Source organism: Melanostigma gelatinosum, assembly GCF_949748355.1.
Source record: "Melanostigma gelatinosum genome assembly, chromosome: 3".
Lineage (NCBI taxonomy): Eukaryota > Metazoa > Chordata > Actinopteri > Perciformes > Zoarcidae > Melanostigma > Melanostigma gelatinosum.
Window position 1 is genome coordinate 14,184,216 of NC_136636.1, and position 14,018 is coordinate 14,198,233.

The 14,018-nt window shown below is 41.5% G+C and overlaps 2 protein-coding genes across 2 annotated transcripts; both read left to right on the forward strand.

The window, feature by feature from the left end:
• Nucleotides 1–819: 819 nt before the first annotated feature.
• Nucleotides 820–5,781, forward strand: irf6 (interferon regulatory factor 6). The gene is made up of 8 exons (XM_079265900.1): nucleotides 820–1,043; nucleotides 1,377–1,555; nucleotides 2,371–2,566; nucleotides 2,645–2,713; nucleotides 2,827–3,078; nucleotides 3,697–4,089; nucleotides 4,247–4,365; nucleotides 4,781–5,781. Exons 2-8 carry the CDS (start codon nucleotides 1,382–1,384, stop codon nucleotides 5,009–5,011), a joined length of 1,434 nt encoding a protein of 477 aa, XP_079122026.1. The 5' UTR covers nucleotides 820–1,043; nucleotides 1,377–1,381; the 3' UTR covers nucleotides 5,012–5,781.
• Nucleotides 5,782–7,680: 1,899 nt separating this feature from the next.
• On the forward strand, nucleotides 7,681–13,707 carry eps8l3a (EPS8 signaling adaptor L3a; the record flags this gene model as incomplete). Its single annotated transcript, XM_079266083.1, has 19 exons — nucleotides 7,681–7,745; nucleotides 7,856–7,926; nucleotides 8,027–8,091; nucleotides 8,176–8,334; nucleotides 9,290–9,439; nucleotides 9,530–9,594; nucleotides 9,681–9,808; nucleotides 9,903–10,069; nucleotides 10,173–10,278; nucleotides 10,405–10,478; nucleotides 10,579–10,653; nucleotides 10,939–11,084; nucleotides 11,903–12,071; nucleotides 12,162–12,211; nucleotides 12,289–12,385; nucleotides 12,511–12,630; nucleotides 12,788–12,873; nucleotides 13,477–13,609; nucleotides 13,696–13,707. 19 exons carry the CDS (start codon nucleotides 7,681–7,683, stop codon nucleotides 13,705–13,707), a joined length of 1,938 nt encoding a protein of 645 aa, XP_079122209.1.
• Nucleotides 13,708–14,018: the final 311 nt, after the last annotated feature.

Genomic DNA, 14,018 nt, shown 5'->3' on the forward strand with positions numbered 1-14,018 from the left:
CTGGTGACCCCTCTACAGTCCCCTTTATGTTAAATGTATGTTGGTACTTTAACCCAAACAGCCACTACCTGCTCAGAAAGCCATCTATTTCAGAATGCAAATCATTAGCATCACACATATGGCGACAGGCTCATTGTTGATATTATGTCGAAACCAGGAAACCCAAAGGCAAATGTGTGCAGCTGGATGTCAGACACACGCACTCAGAGAAAGCCATGAGTAGTTTCAGGGAGTGGCTTGTTATTGTCTGGCTGCTTTGTCTTCTATAGCGACAAGATCATCATCAACCGTCCACCGTCTTGCAGCACTTCGCAATGAATAGACTGTTGTTTACTGTGGAAACTCCAACTCTGCCTGCCGGCTGAGTCATTACGGTTGTCTGCCAGTGTGTAGTGTTTTGCTCTGAGTACGTAGGTCCCTCATAGTAAACCCTTAGGATAAAACTGTGTGGTTTTTTCTGACACTGTTCAAAGCAAAACATATGCAGAAAAATATAAAGATGTCCGTTGAAAAAAAAAAAAAATTGCATAAACATCAGTGAAAAAAAGACGGCCCCAATCCTTCTTGTGAAAGAACGAGTCGGTACTTTAGTTCCCTTGAGAAAACAAACGCGTTTCTTACATGTCTGTGTGCATTATGCCTTTATGATATATATGCTCGTATATATCGACAAAAAACATTTATGAAAATTATGCTCAGATGGAAAAAATAAAGTGTCCAGTCCACGTGCTCCACAAAAAGATATCCACTCAGCTGCTCAAAAAAAAGGTGTGTCACCGACGTGACGTCACGCACGTACCTGAGTTTCGGTGAGGAGAGGGGACGGGCTGAGCCGGAGTGAGCAACAACAGCCCTTCGGAGTCCGCCGAGATTCATTTGTTGTTATTCGCGCCCGCCTTCGTCCGACTTAATAACAGTGACGGGTTTTTTTTTTCTTTTCAGGGAATCTGCAGCAGATTTACAGAGGAAACGCGGTTTTATCTCCGGCTGCTGGTTAGCAGGCCGACGAGGACAGACTTCGCCAACTTCCTGGTTGGCCACAGGTATGTGTGTCGTTCTTTAGTATCGCGTTTGGTCGCTTTGTCTATTTGACTTTTGGATCTATTTCACTGCGTATTCACATGTAAAGATATGCTGACCTACCATGCACAGTCTAACCTGTAAGCAGCTATGGTTATATGACACATAACTAAATAAGTCAAAGGTCACTCCGCCTGTCAAAGTGTGTCCGTTTTAAAATGTTTGGAATATCCCGGACGTGTGAACACTGCTGCGCGTCATTGTCTGTCTGAGTTGAATAAAGCTCTCTGTCTGTTAAAAAATGGCTCACAGGAGCAATCAACCGTGGGACTCACCGGGATGTGTTGTCTTTTCAGCCAGGATGTCGGTCACCCCTCGACGTGTCCGTCTGAAGCCCTGGCTGGTCGCTCAGGTGGACTGCGGGCGATACCCAGGTCTGGTGTGGATTGACCGTGAGGCCATGCGCTTCAGGATCCCATGGAAACACGCCACACGACACACGCCGCAGCACGAGGACGAGGACACCATATTTAAGGTTACGGGCTCTTAAAATCCACCAGATGTCATGATAATAAAAAATTAAAAGTTCCGCTAAAAGAGGAATGTATAGTGACGTGTTTGTTCACCCCGAGGCACACAACTTGTAGATTGTCAATGTGAGTCAGTATTTTTGCAAGGCCTATGCTGGTTCTTACCTGCTAAATATGCTTTAAAAAGAAGAAGAAAAAAAAAAGTGCATGTCTCTGGAGCAACATCTGGTTTTGCAACCGACTTACACATACCTCTGCCCAGCCTCTAACATTAGCTCTTGTGTAATGCAGGTAACTAGTAGATAGGACAACTAGCATTGGGCCTGTATTTGTGTGGCTGCAATTAAAGATCAGAGACGGTGATGTTGGGACCTCTTGCTCTTGTTTTTCTGTGAGATCGTATGCAGTTATACATGGACTGTGTACATTCCTTGTATGAGTGCATTGAGTTGTCTTCGTCCCTGTGGACACGCCAAACTAGACGGGAAAGTGAGATTGTAGTGTTTTGGTGTAACGTTAGTAAAACCGGAACCTCTTGGTACTGACAACATACACGGGTGACACATTGTACAGATGCTTCATGATAAAGATGAGTCTCTTACATTTTCCAAATGTATTTGTATGGCTAAATAAATACGTTCATAACCATGTTTCATGCACATTAATGTACACGATGACATCATTGTCCATTATCGTGGATATTTCTTTGGACAGATACCTCACAAAAAAGGTATAATTATGTGGATCCTGTGCAGGAATCTGAAATATTTAAAACGGGACTGTGATATTGATACCTCTGTATGTTCAAATGTTCCTCCAGGCGTGGGCTGTGGAGACCGGGAAATTTCAAGAGGGAGTTGATGAACCTGATCCTGCAAAGTGGAAAGCTCAGCTTCGATGTGCCCTGAACAAAAGCAGAGAATTCAACCTGGTCTTCGATGGCACCAAAGAGGTTCCCATGAATCCTTTGAAGATATATGACGTCTGCGACATCCCACCGCCCCCCATTAACCAAGGTAAATAAGAGCTGGACACTTTGTTCATCCTCAATTACAATTTGTCCTTCATTTCATTTTGTGATACTTACCCCACAGCCTCCTCAGATGGTGGTGAGGAAGATATGCCAGATACCCCAGAGTCTCTCCCTCCATACCCATCCAATGGTGAATGATTTATCCTCGCACATTACGCATATTTCCTGGCAGTACATCCAAAAACGTTAAGTACATTTTTTTGATGATTCAGCTAATTCATTCTTTTCTCTTTCCTCATTTAGGCACCAGTCCCTCTCCTCTTATTATGTGGTCTCCTAGCTCGGATTCGCAGCCTTCCAGTTGTCCCCCTTCAAATGAGGTCTGGCCCAAAGAGGAGTCGGTTAAAATCTGGCCCAAAGAGGAGCCTGTGGATGTGGAGATGACACCAACTCCCCTGTTGCCTCCTGCTCCCCTGCCCGATCACTCGATGCAGCCCCCTCCTCTATCCGATGCCTTTTTTGCCTCTCCAGAAATGTGGATCAGTTCCCTCCCGAGTAAGCACTTCTTATAGCGTTGTTGAAATCCAGTGAACACCACACATCAAAGAGACAGACCACCGCAAACCACGACTGTTGTTTTTTTCCCTGTTTTCCAGTCCGTGGATTCAGATATATTTAGTGCAACAGGCTGATGCAGTGTGGGGACACCTGCTGTAGCATTGGGGATAGCTACTATAGCTCGACACAGTCTGTATTCTCCTAAAACAACTGGGCGTTGTAGTTTTTATTAAAAAAAGAGTCCCTTTTGTTGGGGACTATTTTTTGCTGTGATTTAGTGTTTACAGCAGCAGGAGGGTTTGCGTGAGATTGACTCCAACTAAACTACGACGCACAAGTTCATCGTAATGTGGAATAATGTGTCTTATTGATGACAATAATTGAGGTCTATGCCACACAGCCAATACTCAATTCATTGTCAGTCAGAAAATTATAGAATATTTGAATAAAAGCTGGCACAACACTTAATGTCTCCAAATTCCGGGGGCACTTCAGATACAGCGGGAGGAATTGTAAGTGTATGTTGTTTGGGTGAACCGTCCCTGTTTTAAGGCATACCTTCAGTTGTATGTCGAACGCGGTTTTAACGCGTTTCTACATTTCTCTCTGACCCAGTGACGGACCTGGAGGTGCAGTTCCACTACAGAGGGAAGGCGATCTGTCCCACAGCGAACGTCAGTAACCCGCAGGGCTGCAGGCTGTTCTACGGAGACCTCGGCCCCATGGTCAATCAGGAGGAGCTGTTTGGGCCGGTGAACCTGGAGCAGCTACGCTTCCCGACCACAGAGCACATTACCAATGACAAGCAACGGGTTTTCACTAACCGCCTGCTGGATGTGATGGACAGAGGCCTGATCCTGGAGGTCAGCGGTCACGATATCTACGCAGTGCGTCTCTGCCAGTGTAAGGTGTACTGGTCCGGTCCCTGTGCTCCAAATCCAGCTGCTCCAAATCTTATAGAGCGCCAGAGGAAGATCAAACTCTTCTGCCTGGAGTCTTTTCTCGGCGGTAAGTAGAATTCTCACTTTTATTGGGAAAATTAGTGAAACAACTTGAGTTAAATGCAGATTCGATTAAGATTATGGTCTTTGGAGCTCCTAAAAAATGTAATCTCTTAGAAGGAATTCTAATGGTAATACCTTTTAACTGTTTGTGTGGTGTACAGGAGTGATCGCACACCAGCGTGGCCAGACACCAATCCCTCCTCAGTTTGAAATCAACCTGTGTTTTGGAGAGGAGTGGCCTGATGGGAGACCCATAGAGAGGAAACTGATCATGGTTCAGGTGAGAATCGTTGTTTGTAACAAGAATTAATGAATGTTTGTGGTCATCACAATGCATGAACAAACTTTATCTCTGTTTACGACGGTTGGAAGAACAGTTAACACAATAAGAATAGTAATCTGCATGGAAATATTTCAATGCTTAAAAAATATTTTGCATGTTGATTATCTTATGACACAATCAGGAAATCTATTCTTATTTAAACATTTATTTCTATTATTTAAAGGAAATTAAAGCTGTTAAATATAACTTACACTGCAGTTCTTAACACTTTTTTTCCACATCAGACTTATATTTCGCCTTTTCATACCGATAGCTATTTATTTGTGTGAACATGTGAACCACAAGACAATTAGCTGCACTCTTTTCAGAGTCTCTGACTGTGTGTGACTCACGCTGGTCCTCTGTTCTACAGATCATTCCAGTGGTGGCCCGCATGATAAGCGAGATGTTTTCTGGAGACAACACGCGGTCCTTCGACAGCGGCAGCGTTCGCCTGCAGATCTCAATCCCAGATATCAAAGACAACATAGTGACCCATCTAAAGCAGCTGTACTGCCTGCTGCAGAACCACCAGGGCCAGGACGGCTGGACGTTGCCCACCGGCCCAGGCTTGAACATCGTCCAGGCTCTGCAGGCACAGTGAAGCAGCGCGCACTGTGAACTAACATATAACATATATCACTGTATGCGTCACACTGCTCCTGGGAGTTAGCGACCGTTGGCAAATAATTACTTATGCGTAATCATATTTAGAAGTGTGCACACTATACTGTAGGATTCTTGTGCTTTTCTCTAGTAATGTTATGTGACGAGGCTTTTTTTGTCTATAAAGTAGTGCCCTCAATCCTGCATCACTCTGCAGTGTGTGTGCAGGTACCAAAGACAGATATGGCGACTGCATGGGCCAAAGTCCTGCTGGCTGCAATGGAACATTTAACATAGTTAATGAATTACAAGAATCGCCCTGTGCCATATTTATCCAAAACTGGTCAGTGATTACCACTCGAGAAACTGCCGAATACCGTTTTTATCTTTTGACTTCATATATATATGTATGTATGTATGTATGTATGTATGTATATATATGTTTTGAAGCAACACAACTCTCATGGGATTTTTATATGTTGCATAGAATTTAGCCAAATATGAAATAAAGTACGGCTTGCTTCAGTTTTCTGGTCACCTGGCCAGCAGTTGATTTATTTTTCCATCTATATTGTAGGTTATTTTTGTATTCACATCTTTGATTTTTAGGTCATATATTGTTTCCAGGACATCACTGAACATTCAGCTATTTGGATCTATTTTAATGTGGATGCCGCTACACTTTGAGGCGCTGAATTATGTTTTACATCTAGTAGAATTCATCCTGTGATTGTATGTTTATTTTATTAATAAAAAAAGCACAAATACCATGGGAGTTTATGAATGACTGTTATCTTAGTAAACTGGTTTCTGGGCAGAGAAGAGTCAAATATAGCAGCTTTGTGCAATGCATTCTTGTACAAACAGTGTTTGTTTACTTTTGCGCTCCCGCTGCAGCTGCTGGTTGACTGCTTTGTGAGTTCACTGCAGCTTTGCACCTTCTGAATGAGTTAATGCAGCAGGCCTGGGATGAGTACAGCATTGAGTAATGCGTTTTGGTACTTTGTGTCAGCATCAGTAAAGGGCTTGAACCTCCAAGTGAGGTTGTTTGTTTCTTTACAATCATTTGATTTTCAGCCATCTGATGATTGCCTAATATATCATTAGAGTGACCAATATAGAGTATGAGTGACAGGCCATTGGGGCAGGTGCAGGGAAAACAAACGGAACAAATTGAGGTTTTAATGATCCTGAGTAGCCCAGAAATGAATATACTTCTGGATTAATGCATGATATAAAACATCCTGGATTGCTGCCGTTATTTATCATATTCTACAATTTAAGGTCAGTGACTGGGTAGAACAGTTCAATAATGGTGTTGTCTACAGGTACTCAAGGTGATCTCACAGCGTTATCTGTGGATGCACGCATTGTGTGTTTTTAATGAGGAAGAAGAATCAAAAGAGGAGTTGGAGCATTGTAGCTCTACTTGTAATCACACAACCTTGTAAGATGGAAAAATGACAAAATGCTGATAGGGCCCCAAAATCTATTTATAGAGCTGGAGACCTTTAAGCTTTTCCAGGATGATTTCCTCCATATCTGTTAACCTTTGCTCAGACGGGATGCCACATAAAGGTCTCACGCCCTTATCTGAGTCAACTCCGAATCCCAGATCACTTTGCTACTGACAGTGGACTTTGTCCTTCTCCTTTACGAGGAAGTCGGGTGTTTGTCGTTGACTGAAGTACAGGGTTAAACTATGATTTGTATTTCTTCTAAATAATACAACAGTATTCATCTACCAGATATCAAAGGTAAGAGCTTTTGACTTTGAATCTCCACAATGAACTGGATATGTCTTTGTTATATGTGTACGTGACCTGTACTTGATGCTTGGTGCGTGTTCGCATTTCATTTGACACAATTCAAACGAACTCGACATCACCATGATCTTCCTTTTATTCCTCATAGTGAATGCAGGATAACCACCGCTTCACCCGGCTTTATCTTAAATAAGGTGCTGGAAGTATCAAAAAAGCTCAAACTGGTAGAACAGATATCCGCACACTTAAATGCGGAGAACATTAAGATGAACACTTTATTTTTAGTTTTCGGTCTAAAGGACCTTTTATTATATAGGATTTTGAAAACAGATTTAATTATAAAAATGTTTTTGTACTTTTCTGACTTACTGTAAAATGAACTTAACCATTCATTCAGCTTTTGTGTTTGAGGTTGTTTGTTTTATTGTATTGAAAGAGATAATTTACTTTTTTGTTTTTATATATTGTTAACTGTTTCTGTCTGCACTTGTGTTAGACACAGACCGTCTTTAAAACATACAAACCCTTGAAATATCCCAACAGCACCATAAAGATGTGGTCGTTAGGTGGCTCACAGAGCTGTGTTGCTAGGTGACTGTCAACATTTTTTTTTTAAATGTATTGCTAATAATGAAGGTATTTGAGCAAAGGCTCATTTTGCTTTTGACAGTCGTAAAAGTTGTGTTTATTTCAATTAAAACGTAACAAAACTTGAGTTTTTGAAGCTTCTGTTTGCTTTGAATAAACACTGATGGCCGACAAACTTCCCATAATAAACTATTTATAGATTTATTTCCGACACAGGTTGCTGACACAGCTCATGCCACTGACATTACAGATTTATGGTGTGTATAACTCATATCGTGTGTGATAGGGCAGGTGTGTTAGTTCAGTGCTGAACATGTTCAGGAGTAACAGTCCCTTTGGCAACGACACCAGCAGCTTCACAGGATCAATCCAGTCCAAGTATGGCTTTCACAATGTTACGTTGTTGACATATCAATTGATTGTTTCATTCATTACTTTATTCATCGCAGATGATCAATGTTGTAACTTGCTTGCATTTGTTGTGACAGTGGCTTCTCTATAGATGAGGCGTCATCACAGGTGTCAAGTCTGTCGAGGCCCAGTGCAAAGTCAATTTACTGTAAGTTAACACCCCGGTACTCAACATATTCAGTGGTTACACCTGTGGATGTTCTGTTCATTTTCATGACTAACACTGAGCTCTCATTTATGATTAACAGTGCAAAGGACGGAGTATGCAGTATCAGTAAACAAGATGATGAACAAATTTCAATACAGAGTGGAGGTATAACATTATCCATACAAATATGACCATTTCTGAATCCTGCCATGTTTAATGTTGTGTTTTAATGTCTCTCTGCTGCTGCAGCACTTGTTCACTTGTGACCTGGATGGGAAGGGCTTGAGAAGCACAGAAGACTGTGTGGAGCGGCTGAAAGTGCTGGACGGGATGGGTCGTGTGTGGGGTCAGAACATGCTGCTGGAGGTACGAGGCGCCAACCTGCTGCTCACAGACATTGAAACCAAGGTAAGCAGCATGCGAGGCCTACAGACAGGTGACAAGTCTGAAATTCTAATCTGATGGGATTCGTCTCTTCCAGGATGACAATGACCCCACCCAGGGAATAAAGGATCGCTGAATAGTTAGACGAGCATGACAAAAGATTATGTTACGTCACGTCGCGTTATGTTATTGCCTTCACAGTCAACAGATCTCAACTCGATTGAATACCACAGTCATGAAAGTATTGTGTTTGATACAGTCAATCACAATCTTCTTTTAGAAAGGTTAGAAATGTGAATTGAGCTCTCCGACACCCTTCTAGACTGGCTTAGGTCTTACCTAAGTCAAGACTTCTTTGGTTCCCTACTTATGGCGTACTCCAAGGTTCGTTCCTGGGCCCCATTCCTTTCTGTATGTACATGCTGCCATTTGGTTATATTATCTTCAAACAAAACATCTGCTTCTACATCTACGCAGAAAACACACAACTCTATATTTGAGATTAATTGCATTTTGAAAACTAACCATTAGAAGGGGTTCAAATGTTCTTCTGTTAAAACTAAAATGCAGTTTTGTTCTTCAAAAATTCCACCTGCAGGCTCTGGAACATTTACGAACACATATTAGAAAATATCAGAAAAAATTTAAAGCTTATCTTTTCAAACTTGCTTATAATTAAAAATGTTAGCCATAGATTATCATAACCACAGTAGGACCTAACTGGGATTGATTTACTTGTTTAATTTTCATTCTTTGTGAAGCACATTTTAGACCTTTGGGCATTGAAGAGGTTCATGGTGGCAGAACACTGTACTAATATTCAGTTTTTTTGTAATTGTATAGATTACAGTGGTTCCCATACAGATGATAATACACCTGAACTTGAATATACTTTGTGCTGGTTTCTCTTTTAATATAAATGTATGTGCAGAGGTCTACAACATGGTTTTATGTGTATCAATGTGTTCTGTTTCCTCAGGAGGAGCTGGAGTCCATGGCTTTCGGCAACATCCTGGAGCTGCAGGCTGTGCTTGACGCTGGAGTGTTTAACTCCCTGCTCACAGTGTCGGTCCGACTCGGGAGAAAACACACCACCACTGTCTTCATGTTTCAGTGTGAGGATGTCAGGGTGAGGACAAACCCATAGAAATCAATCTAACTGTGACTGTTAAATTCAGTAAATGAGTGAGTTAATGTTTGTTTTTGTTGTTGTTCACAGGCTGACTATGTTCAAAGGGATCTCTCAGGAGCTTTGTCACGCGGGAGTCATGATTCAAGCATCAGGTAAGAACTTAAAGTCAGTGAGAACAAATACCTGAAAGTTGATTCTTTCATTTTATTCCTCACAATGCCTCTCACACTTTTTGAAGCAGCAATGCAGGACTACTGGCAGGACGTCAGGGAATGAAAAACCTTCCCAACGCTGCAAAGTATAAAGAACCTGAAGAGCAGAAGCCTGCAGTTGCCTCAGAACCCCCATGGATGCATCCTGACTATGGTGAGTCAGTGACAGGAGATATAGAACTGTTGATATGATTATTAATGATATCGTCAAAATCAACACAACCCTTCCTTCTTCTTTGTCCATACAGAAGATGATGACGTCCCTGAGCCTGAACTGTTTGTGCCTCAGGATGAGGAGGAGGAGGAGGAGGAGGCCCCCGCTCCCAGAGAGGAGGTGCCATCCCCGCAGTACTCAACCAACGAAGAAGAACCTCTGTCTACCCCACGCCCATACACAGACCTGGACAGGAATGTAGTGAGTGTATAACCTGTGACAGAGTTGGTCATTAGTACATTTGAGTAACATTTACAAGAAAAGGAATGTGTAAATGACTTTCTTCTTCTTTCTTCCTTTACAGGATATCCTGAATCATATTTTAAGTGACGTAGAAGTCTTCATTGGAAAAGTAGCTGCCATGGTAGCTAAAAATGCAAAGAAAAAGAAGAAAAAGAAAAAAGGAAAAGGTAATTTAATGCAGAAAATGAAGGAAGATCATTTGTAAAGGAATATTCTGTTTTAAAATGTGAATTCTATAAAAAAAAAATCCATGAGTTGTGAGTCTTCATTATGTATTTATTTTGGTTCTTTAGCCATGGACGGTATGCCCCCTGCAGCAGAATTTGAAGTGTGTTTCCAAAAGATCAAATTTGGTTTCAACCTTGTGGTATGTGTCCTTAATTTGCAGACTATCATCACAGTGAATGTTATTCCTGTTCACTCTGAAGTGTACAGTACATTTAACAGTAAAATGTTTCCCTCGGCAGGGGGAGCTCAATGGAATGATTAATAATCCCAGCGCTCCCGAATTTGTTCACTCCTTATTCTCCGCATTAGCATTCGTAAGTGACTACATCTCTTAAAATTGAACTTCAACACGTATATTGTATGATTTTTAGAATGTATCATCCCTGTTAAAAAGATTTTTAAAAATGACACCTGAAACCCTGTTCTCTTGTCTTCTTCTCTGAAAGAATGCATTATGTTATGTGTGATTAGTTCAGCCTTTAACGTGTTTTATCTACACCCTTCTTGTAATCCAGTGTGCAGACACCCTCTGTGGCCATGCACTTGGCCTAATTACATGACTACTGCACAACAAAGTGAGTTATGCGTTTCTTCTACAGGTGGCATCTCACTGCGCTGAGGAGCTGCCTCAGACCATAGTTGCGCCGCTGCTGACGCCTCAGTGTATCCGTCTCCTGAGTGAAGAAGCCTCCACAGAGGAGGACCAGCTGTGGCAGTCTCTAGGAGACCCCTGGAACATCCCCAGGTGAGACACTGGACAGTGTTGGACCAAAATCTAAGCTTCACCTCACTCCACATCTGCAGTGGGGGAAACTTAGTACAAGTACTATACTTAAGAACAGTTTAGAAGTATTTGTACTTTACTCTAGTGTTTCCATTTTATGCTACTTTATATTGCTGAGGAAAATGTACTTTTCACTGCATTACATTCATTTGGCAGTTAAAGAGATGGAGATTTTAGATTAAAAAAAAAACATACAATAAGAGGATAACTTACGACTTATTGTTAGATACTAAACCAGTGGTTCCTATTCTTTTGTGTAATTGGGGTCCCATGTCAACATTTCAGATATCTATGAGTCGTTAGCATTCCCGCTAAAGAGAAATTTCCTCTTTAAACTTCTCATTTAAATGAACTGTGCAAGGCCCATTTCAAATAGGAAAGATTTTAGAAAAATCCATAAAATTAACATTAATTTGTGTAGCAGAACTTGTGACTCTTTGGAGGACAAACACTGGACTAAACTACCTAACTGGACATAAAGAAGTTAAAAATGGGTTCACTGGCTACTACACTACAATTCTGCTCGGGCTAATCTTCTGTGGAATGAATACTTTAACTTTAAAAGCTATTAGTTTACTGAACTGGGATTTTGAATGCCAAACTTGTACACGTAATATTTCTGACGTTGTTGCATTGGTACTTTTACTTCAGTCATTTTACGTATTTGAGTACTTCTTCAACCAATGGACTACTGCTGATACACTTATGGTTTAGTCAAATATATCAGACTGCTGTGTGGAAGGATGATAATCAGTTTTGATTTTTGACAATATCACCAGCACCAAATGGCCAGAAGACGACGAGGACATCCCGACATACACTCTGGAGTTCTCTGATGGCTGGCAGCCTCTTGAGGTGACTGCAGCACCTGAACCCAGTGGACCTATGAGAAGGCAGGAGCATCAACAACCTGCACCCAGCCAGGTAAACCTTCACATCAAACATTCAGTACGACACCAGCGCCGACAGACGGCTGGTTTGGAGAGAAGCGGGAGAAAGATGAAAAACATAAGAAGACCATGTCCTCTTTTTCTGTAGACTTCCACCAAGTGGACACCACCACCACCTCTCCCCTCACAAAAGACACGGTACGCACAAGCACATTAAGTATAACTCAATATCATGTGAATGTTTGACATTTTTTGATGCCCTTTGCGTTTTTCAGCTCACGTGAGTCAAAACTGCGTTGCATGCGTGTTATGAATGACTTCATCTCAAGAAACCACAGAGAGCTCACCGTCAGAAAAGGAGAAATAGTTGAGGTGAGTTAGGGACATGAAGCAACTGCTCTTTCTGTTCCATCATAGTGGCATTGGTGGCAAAAGAGAAAACAACATGCACATATTTCTTCAAGACCGCAGCTAGTCTTTTCTTTGTCCATCCACAGCTGCTGGACATGTCGAAGCAGTGGTGGAACGTGAGGAACAGGGGAGGGGAGGAGGGCTTTGTCCCAAACAATATCCTGCAGGCTCATGACAAGCAACATATCGAGGCCGACACACCACAGGTAACTTTAAACTCGCTATTAAAGGACGCCAACGTCACTGGGGGATCCTGGGAATGACAGTGAAGGAAAGCAGCAACTTCACTGCCCGAAAACAGTCTCAGGTCACACTTCTTCTCAAACAGTAAAATCACATTGCATTATCCTTACATTTTCTCAGCACACTGGAGGTTCTCCTGTCCTCACAAAGAAGTCCAAACCTGCAGAAGTGAAAGCCTGGCTGGAAGACAAGGGCTTTAGTAAAATGTAAGTACATAGAGTCATTCAATTTAGTATTGACTTAACATTTACAATAAAGCTATATTTGACTGATTCATTGAATTTGATAAATAAAACCTACTCAAATCTATGAGGTGCTGTCTCTCACAAAAAGTATACTCAATTAACCCTAAAGGTAAACAACTGTAAATATGTATAGCTGTATGTAAATGCATCATTGGAGGTCGAGTCTATGACTCACTTTACTGACTGACTTGAACAGAAAGCCTATATTGCAAACTCGTGGTTTGTGGTTAGAAATAAGTAGGCATTTATGATGCAGGTGGATTTAGTGAAAGACACTATTGAGTTGCATTATGGGAGATGTAGGATCCAGTGTTTGAGGAGCCGTATTAGGGACAAACATGACCTCTTCTGCTTTGAGTTTTACAGTTGATATTACAATTTTGTGGTGCAATACTAAATACTTTGCTGTTTTTTTTCTTTTTCAAATGAACTTCAAACAGCAAGTTAAAACAGCTGCACTTAACCAACACACATTCCATTTTTGTTCAGTAGTACAGTACCTCTCCTGTTAGAATGAACCCCAGAAGTGATTATGAACAGATCAATGCTACTTATCTCTTGCAGCACTGTTCGCTGTCTGGGCGGGCTGAGCGGCTCTATGCTGCTGGGGATGACCAGAGAGGAACTGAAGACCGTGTGTCAAGAGGAAGGGGGGCGAGTCTTCTTCCAGTTACAAGCGGTCAAGTCTGCCATGGCTGTAAGTGACTCACACAGCGCAGCTTCATTTGCCTCCACTCTGGTGTAAACAAACCCTTCTGACTCTTTTGTGTTTCAACACTGTAGGTTGCCATTTAAAAAGAGACCAACAAGAGAACATCAGAGGAGAATAAGAAATGATCATGATCCGAAACAAGTCAACAATGTCACCAAATACTGTGAGCTTTCAGATAATATTAAGCAATTACAAGTGAGGTTAAGTTTACAGCTTGTTTGGCACAATATAATATCCTCCGAAACCTTGTAGCAAATAATATAAATGTCATTTTGAAATGTATATTGGTAAAGTTGTCATTTAAAAATGTCCTAAAATCACTTGACAAGTTATTAGATGAAGTGTTAAAGTGCATTTAGACAATGTATCCAGCAATACTATGATTACAGTGTAT